Genomic DNA, 7,869 nt, shown 5'->3' with positions numbered 1-7,869 from the left:
GCTGGCGGCGTGGGGGGCGGGCCCGGGCCGGCCGGGGCGGGGAAGGAAGGTGGCGGCGGCCCGGCGCGGGGGGAGGGGGGCGCTGACCCGGATGTTCACTCTTGGGCACCCGGGGAAGTGGAAGCGCCGGGCCCTGCTGCGGGGGGGAGAGCCACAGACGCCGGGACCGGGACCGCCGCCGCCGCCGCCACCATGGTAAAGGCCCCACGTCCCCGGCCCCAGCCCGCGGGCCCCGCCGGAGCTCGCGCGCCCCACCCCGCGGGCCCTGGGCCGGGGGAGGGCGGGTGCCCGGGTGGGGGAGGGGCGGGTCCGGACCCCGGTGGACACCACCCCTCCCGCGCCGGAGGGCGCCGCGGGCCCTTGGGTGGCCCGTGACCCTGCCTCCGCCCTCCGTCCAGCACCCGCCCGCGGCTCCAGCTGGAGTCCCCCCTCTGTGTGGACTCTTCACCCTCCGGGTCCAGGGCAGTCCCTCCAGAGCGCAGGCTAGATCCTCCTTCCCCCGTGGCCCAGGCCGGGCACCCCCTTCCGGTGACCCAGGCGTGGTCCCCCGGCCTCCACCCTGCGGGCCGGGCTGGCTTCCCTCCCCCCCCCGTCCCTACGGCCCGGCTAGGCCGTCGTTTCTCCCTGCCATGGCCCGGGCTAGGCCCCTTCCCCCAAACTCCTCTCCCTTCTCCACGCCTCGGCTCGGACCCCCGACAGCCCCTCCTCCAGGGGCCTCAGCCTAGATTTGCCTCCCTTCTCCCGCAGGACCCCTCTCTTCTCTCCAGGGTTTTAGTGTACAGCTCTCCTCCGCCGTGGGCCCCGGGCCCCGGACCCCACCATCCACCCCGGACTTCCTTCCACTCTCAGTGTAGCCTGCGTCAGTCCCCTCTAATCTCCGCCTTACCCTCCCATCAGGGCCCTGCCCTGCCCCCGACCCAGGTGTCCCCTCCCCTGTACCTCCCGTGTCCCTTCTTAGCAGCCTCTGGGAACCTGGAGGAGCGCATCAGTCGGGGGCGGGGGTGGTCCAGGTGCTTCGCCTTCCCCGGCTCCTGGGTTTGCCCCTTCCGGGGAGGCCGTCTGGGAGGTAGTGAGGGAGGTAGGATTGGGCATCTGCGTGCCCGGAAGGCAGCGCAGGGCCCTTCCCGTGGCTGCCGCCTCCGAGCCGCCAGTGCTAGCAAGCCATTGAGCTGGTGCGGGGCGCCTGGCCAGAGTGGGAACCCGGAGGATGAGGGTGGGGGACCCGACCCGACGGGATGAACTCACAATCCCCCTTGTGAGCCCGTGGCCCTGAGGGTGCACCAGGCTCAGAGCTCAACATACGGCCTGGACACGATGCACCCTAGCAGGCGCAGCCTCCCTTTCCCCCTCAACTGTCAGCTCGTAAGGGTTGGAACTGCTGATTATGGAGGCGCCTCGGATCAGGTGAGCAGCAGCGCCAGAGGAGAGAGCTAGTAGTGTTTGTTTTGGTAATGAAGGCAGGTACCCTCTGGCCAGTTTGAGGAGCCTGAGGTCTCACACCTGGTCCCCCAAGCATAAGCCTGCCCTCTGGTCCACTGAACAGGCCCAGCAAGTAGTTTGGAAGGGCCAGAGAACTTCTGCCTTTCCTGGCCATGGAAGTCTTGGAAAACCAACTGTCAGCTAAGGCCATCCACGTGCTGCATCCGGGCTAGGAGTGGCACCTCCCCTTCAGTCTGGGCAGATGTTTACATGTGGACTTTGGGCCCCCAGTGGTTCTGAGGAGCTCAGTTCCTTATTTAATCAAGGGTTGGTCCTGCAGTACTAGAGTAGTGACTAATTTAGACCAGCTATGTTTTTTTCTCAATGCCTTCCTGTATATTGACCAAACACACACACACACACCCAGGAGCAATGCCACTTTTAGTACTTTTGCTACTGTCTGAAAACTAGCGTGTGGGGGCAGACCCCAGTGGGTGGGGGACTTCCTGAGGACAGTTTTGGGTGAGGACTCTGAATGTGTAGACCAAAGTTTTCTAAGTGTGCTCTCAGGGGAAAGCAGGAGGATGGGTGGAGCTCACAGATGGGGCTGCTCAGGACAGCTTAGCATCAGCTAGGGAGGGGCGCTTCTCCACAGTGATGGAAAGTGCTGGTAATGACTCAGGAGGAAGGAGCACAGGACACCTGAGGCTTCTCAGGAGTCCTCTGCTCCGCTCTCCCTTGGGCAGTCTGAAAAGCCTGGAAGGGGTGGAGGAGAAGGACTGCTGGGGGTGCTTCACCCATTTGAGCTCCTCTGATGCACACCAAATCCTCTGAGGTGTTTGCTGACCTCATTTTACAGGTGAGGAAGCTGAGATTCAGGGACTCTCAGTCAGGGAGAACCGCTGTTGGTCAGTAGAAGCACATCCAGCATTTTCTAAATTGTGTCTTCTTGTTTTATCTAGCTCTCTGTGTGTGTAGGATGTAATGACACTGCTTAAGAAACTGTAAGGGTTGCAGGTTCATGGCCAGTCTCAGCAATTTGACCCTGTTTCAAATTAAAAACTAAAGTAGGGTTGGTGTATAGCTCAGAGGTAATAGGCCCCTGGGTTGAATTCCCCCTATCACCAAAACACAGACAATAGTGGGATGCTCAGCGGTGGCAAAGGAGGGACAGTGTTTCTGTTCTGTTTGTGGTGTGCTAGATGCCCACAAGGGAAGGCCCGTTTGCCGGGTTTGGTGGCACATGCTTATATCCCCAGTGGTTGGAGGCTGAGACAGGAGGAGTGCAGGTTTGCGGCTAGCCTCAGCTATCTAGTGAGGACCTCTGCAACTTAGATCCAGTTTCAAACTAAAAGAATAAAATAGGGCTGGAGGTGTAGCTTATAGTCAGAATGCCCTGGGTACAATCCCCAGCCCCTCCCCCACAATAGTGGAATAATAGTGTGGCCATGTAGGCCATTTAGTGTGGGCCAAAGGACCTGAGCTCTTTGAGGGCAGGGGTTGTTTTGTGTTTTCTATGGCTGTATCCCTGGGGCCTAGAACTGCATCTGGTACTGAAAGCAGTGGTTTGGAAGGCTGGAAGCAGCAGCTCATGCCTGTGGCTCCAGCCACCTGGGAAGGAGGATCGTGAGTTTGAGGCCAGTGTGGGCAATAAAGCAAAGACTCTCACCTCCAAAAAAAAAGAAAAGAAAGAAAAAAGACTTGACGTGTTTGGGATTGTCCGTGTTCATGAATTTAGCCACTTGGATTTCAGATTCATTCTCTCAGTAACTTGTTCTTTCTAAATGTCCCCAAGGCTCATCATTTCTGACTGCTTACTGATCAGGTCATTCCCTACTCGAGTGATCCAGTAAATCAGGGAGATAGTTGAGACAGAACAGAAGTGGTAGTGTGGTTGGAGTGGCTGCTTCATAGACACGTGCATTTTTATTGGTTTTTATTTTCAGTAAGTTTTACCTTTTTATTCCTTTTGTGGTATTGGGAAGTACACCTCATGGCCTCATGTGTACCAGGCCAGCACTCTACCATTGAGCTACATACACCCTTGATCCTTTTTATTTTTTTGCTTTGAGACAAGGTCTCACTAAGTTGTCCAAGCTGGCCTTGAACTTGGCGACCCTTGGGCCTTCCCTTCCCTATTAGCCGGGGTTATGCAGGCCTGTGCCTTTTCCGTAGGTTGGATGCTAGTGAAAATAGCTAGATCTGTTTCCCGTTGAGGAAATAGGGGTTTGTGAATGTAAGATACATTTGATGTTATAGTTGAATCTGTATACTTTTTGTTGGCATCAGTTTCACCCGCTCAGTTAATGCACAGGGAAAAGGAGTTGATAGGCAAATGGAGTTTATTTGCATTCCCTTAGCAGGTAAAACTCTTAGCACTGCTCCAAGTGCTTTACGGTTTCCAAGCACTTTCCCTCCCGCGGCTCTGACTTCTAATTAGACCTTATTAATCTGCAGTTCTGATGCTTGGTCATGGGCTGTGGTGGGGCCAGAGCGGTGACGGGGCTGGGGATTACCTCAGGAATTGTCATTCCAGCTCAAGGTTTTGCCTCAGAGGAGCCCATAGGCAAGCCCGTCCTGTGGTTACAAGGTAAAATAATAATAGAGCTGACACTGTCCTGGTGGTCTCCTGGCATGGATGAGATACGTAGTTCTGCTCAGACCCCAGTGTCTGGAGAGCCCTGTTCATTTCAACTCAAATGGCATTTTTTTCCCCCCTGGTGGAATGTTTGTAAAATGTAGCCAATGATCAATAGTTTGAGATTAAAGCAATGATAAGCATTGCCTTTGAAAGCAGATCTTCCTATTTATAGCTCGGAAGCCCTATTCTTTTCCGTTCCATGGGGGAGGGAAGAGGGACGGATGGCTGTCAGCCTAGGAACTAGTGGCCGGGCAGGTACCTGGCCATTCAGAACCCTGCCCGCCAGGCTAGGAGATCTGACTTCTGTCCGATACAGAAACCTGCCGGGGGTGTCTCACTGAGGGATAACGTTACTCCGGTGTGCCTGTGTTAAGAGGCTACTCTGCTGCTTCTGTGCCAAGGATGCAGGGATGGACAAGACAGAGTTTGCACCCTTGCGGCTAACATCGCCGGGGACCGTTCCTGTCACTCAGCTAAAGTTTAAGGGGGAAAGCCTCATTGAGTATAACTGCAGCGCAGAAGCTGACTGTGGGCTAGCTGGGCGAGTGCAGGCTCCACTCTTGGCCTGATGGGGCGTGGCTGCTTTCCTGCCTGCTGCTGTAGCGAAAGGGAGTTGCATGAACTCTGCACGCCGAGGCGCTTTCCCCCGGGATGCAAACCCGTATAGCTGCAGGGGCCAGCCCTTAGCCTGGGTCACTGCTGTTGACCAAGGATGTGCTGTCGTCCCCAAATGTGGCTCAAGTTGTAGCCCAGCCCATTTCATTACCCAGCGCGTAATTGTGTACATATTAGCTATCATCGCTACAGGTGAGGTGCAGAGGGGCTGACGGTGAGTTCCTCTGTATCTGGTAGAGGAGTTGGTTTCCAACACCAGAGGTGGACCCTCTCCTCCACTCCTTACTGCCCGCTGAGGGCTGCTTTGACGCCTGCCGGGCCTGAGTGGCTCTTCGTCCACAGAAGACGGGCTCCCTGGAGCTGGGCACCGCTGCCCTTCCCAGTCCGGATCCCTGTCTGTACTGGTGGAGCCTGTGAGTGGGGGTCCTTGCCTTCTTCCACGCTTAGAAGGAGCGTGGCAGGACTGGTGGCAGCGGGTAGGCGTGAGAGCTGGGCCTTGTCTGCCGCCGGCACCACCTGCCTGGACTTACCTAGTCAGGGCTGCACACACAGCGAGTGAGCGAGGGGCGCCAGGAAGGAGCCGCACGGCTCTGCCTTTTGCTGCCTGGGCACAGAAAGTGGGCTTTGTTGTGGGACACCTCTGGGTGAGTCGTGCGAGCCGCTCCGTGTGTGGCCTAGGAGAGGAGCCCGTCCCATTAAACTCAGTCCCTTCATCCACAGCGAGAGGATAACATAGGGACGCTGGGAAAAAGAAATATAATTTTTAATGTACTCAGTCCAGTGCCTGGCATGCAGCATGGTTATTACACGTTCATTCTGCATGCCCCCGTGTAAGGGAGGGAGACAGAAGCCATCATCCCTGTCCTCTAGTCCAGGAGGGGTCAGCTAAGTCCAGGGTTAAGTGCAGCAGGAGGGAAGTGGTGTACTGGAAAAGACTCCCTCCGGGCCAGGCACCTGCGGGCATGGCACGCCCACCTCAGGCAGGGGGTGGAGCACAGCGGGTGAAAGCCCACCCACAAAGGCAAGGTCAGGGATATGGTCAGCCTTGCGAGTTTGAGGACCACAGAGGAGACAAGCCGAGGACCGCTCAGCTTGAGTTGCAAAGCTAAAGAGTGTGCATTTGATCTGGGCTGTGTGGAGCCAGTGACATTTTTGTCGGGGCAGGTACAAATCCGAGGAGGTTGGCAGAGTGGTGGTGTTTTAGGAAGCGTCCTCTGGCTGCGGTGTGTGCAGGGAGGACTCAGGAGGGAGGCAGAGGCTCACCGCCATCGTCCTGCAAGGTTATGGGGTGTGCATCTGTGGGCATGGGAAGGGAAGGATGCTGAAGAAGGGTAACAAGGGAAAGGCAGAGTGAGGTGTAGAGATTTCCCACCCTGGCTGAGGGCCTGTGCTCCAGAGCTGCCCCGTGCAGGCATTCTGATTTGCAGTTTATCACTGAGTGCAACTACTTGGGCTCAGTCTAAATCCTAGATAGCAGTGCCTGCAAAGCCAGATATCCTATTAACAGTAGAACAGGAGTCAGGCCGGTCGGCTCAGGGATCAGCCAGCCTGCCTGTGTCTGCTGGCGGCACCTCGTCCGGCCTGGGGAAGCAGCACTAGGTTCTGGGCATGCTGGAGTTCCCAAGACCCCCAGTCCGCCAAGGGAAGGTGCGGCGTGGGAGGCTCGCAGGGCAGCTGTTTTTATCGTCTGCTTTGCAGTATTTCATGCGGCCCTATGAGACAGATTCCTACGTTACTCATTATACAGGTGGGCAACATGAGGCTCACCTAGGCGGTCCTGAGTCCAGGCTGAGCTGCCTTTGGGGATCATTCTCACCGGTCATCTGTGCACCCACAGAGCAGTTGGGCAGACCCACTCTTGTCTGGTCTGAGTTTCAGGTCCAGGGGCGGAGGCAGGGCAGACAGCATGGCTGAGGATCGCGCAGAGCCGGGGACAGTGTGGACCTCTGCTCGCCTCCCTCCTCTGCCGCCCTGGAGCAGGGGCCTTCGTCCACGGCTTCCTAGTGACTGATTCCCAGGCCCCGTCCCCAGGGTCACCACATGCTTGCCAGGGCCAGGGCCACCATGGGGCCCGAGTGGGAGAGGGGTGGAGCTGTTATTGGTGTGGTTATTTTATTAAGGTGGCTGATGGCTGGTGTTTCATTTAACTTCCCAGGCCACCTGGCAGGCAGGTGCTGGCCCCTGGCGGTGGTGTCCCTGGCCCTAGGCTGGGAGTCAGGCTGGGTAAACCCTAGGCTGGACACCCCAGCTCCGTGTTTTCTGGCTCAAACTTCTTACCGTGGTGCCCATTACAGGCCGCTGCCACCACTGGCTGTGACTGAGCTTCTGCGTAAGCTGCTCTGTGGAGTTCCCTCTTGTGTCAAACTCAATCTTGCAGAACTCTTCTGAGTTAGGGTCTGCTCCAGAGCAGCGTCATCTGATTCAACACCACTGGTCTTAGAAGAAGATTCAGGCATACACTTGCTAAGTGAAATGTCTTTAACCTAGAGGATGGCCCAAGCACCACTTAATGACAGGGGCGTGCCCTGGGAAATGTCCTCAGGTGAGTTCACCAGTGTGGGAACATCCTAGAGAGTACTTACCTTAAACTAGGATGGCTGTGATGTTGCCAAGCAGTATTGTTTTGTGGGACCACCGTGGTGCGCGGTCTGCCCTTGACCAGGGCACTGTTCCGTGGCATGTGGTTAAGGCAAGGATATGAAAAATGCTTTGGCCAATCTCCTTTGCTGGGACTAATGAATAGCAGGCAGCTTCCAGTGCCATTTCCTGGTGGTACCAGATTCCCTCTCCCTCCTCAGTGGCACCCATGAATGGCAGATGGGGAGTTCAGGTCTGGCTTGCTCATGTGGTCTTGCCACTCAGGGCTTCTCCATGAGGCTTCGGCCCTGCTGGGCTATCTTGGTTTCCCGTGGGCAGCTCCCTGCAGTGCAGGTTAGGGAAGCCGGAGGAGAAGCTTGTGCCTGCCGCGCCCTCCATGAGAAGTCCAGTCTTAGGGAAGTGTGGCCACTGGAGGAGCTGCTCTGGAATTCTCCCCGCCCCGCCTGGGTTTGCTTCTGTTGCAGTTTGCTTTTCTGCAGCTTGCCTGCGCACCTCGCCAGGCTCGCTCTGGTGGCTCTTGTGAGGCTTCCTGCTGTGGGCTCTCCTGGTCCCCAGTGTGCACCTGTGGACAGCGCCTGCAGGCACGGGGTGGGGGT

At 57.0% G+C, this 7,869-nt stretch overlaps 1 protein-coding gene across 2 annotated transcripts in view; it reads left to right on the top strand.

Moving 5' to 3' along the window:
• Positions 1-1,314: 1,314 nt before the first annotated feature.
• Positions 1,315-7,869, top strand: part of CAPZB (capping actin protein of muscle Z-line subunit beta) — a gene marked incomplete at both ends in the record, with an annotated part of 123,026 nt that continues 116,471 nt past the window's right edge. For both annotated transcript variants that reach the window (XM_080690477.1, XM_080690478.1), the window contains one exon: positions 1,315-1,404. In XM_080690477.1, the coding sequence (XP_080546603.1) occupies positions 1,315-1,404 (90 nt within the window). The remainder of the gene's footprint in view (positions 1,405-7,869) is intronic.

This window comes from Muscardinus avellanarius (genome assembly GCF_963383645.1).
Source record: "Muscardinus avellanarius genome assembly, chromosome: 3".
Taxonomy (NCBI): domain Eukaryota; kingdom Metazoa; phylum Chordata; class Mammalia; order Rodentia; family Gliridae; genus Muscardinus; species Muscardinus avellanarius.
Note: the sequence above shows the minus strand (reverse complement) of the source record. Positions and strands in the feature narration are given on the sequence as shown.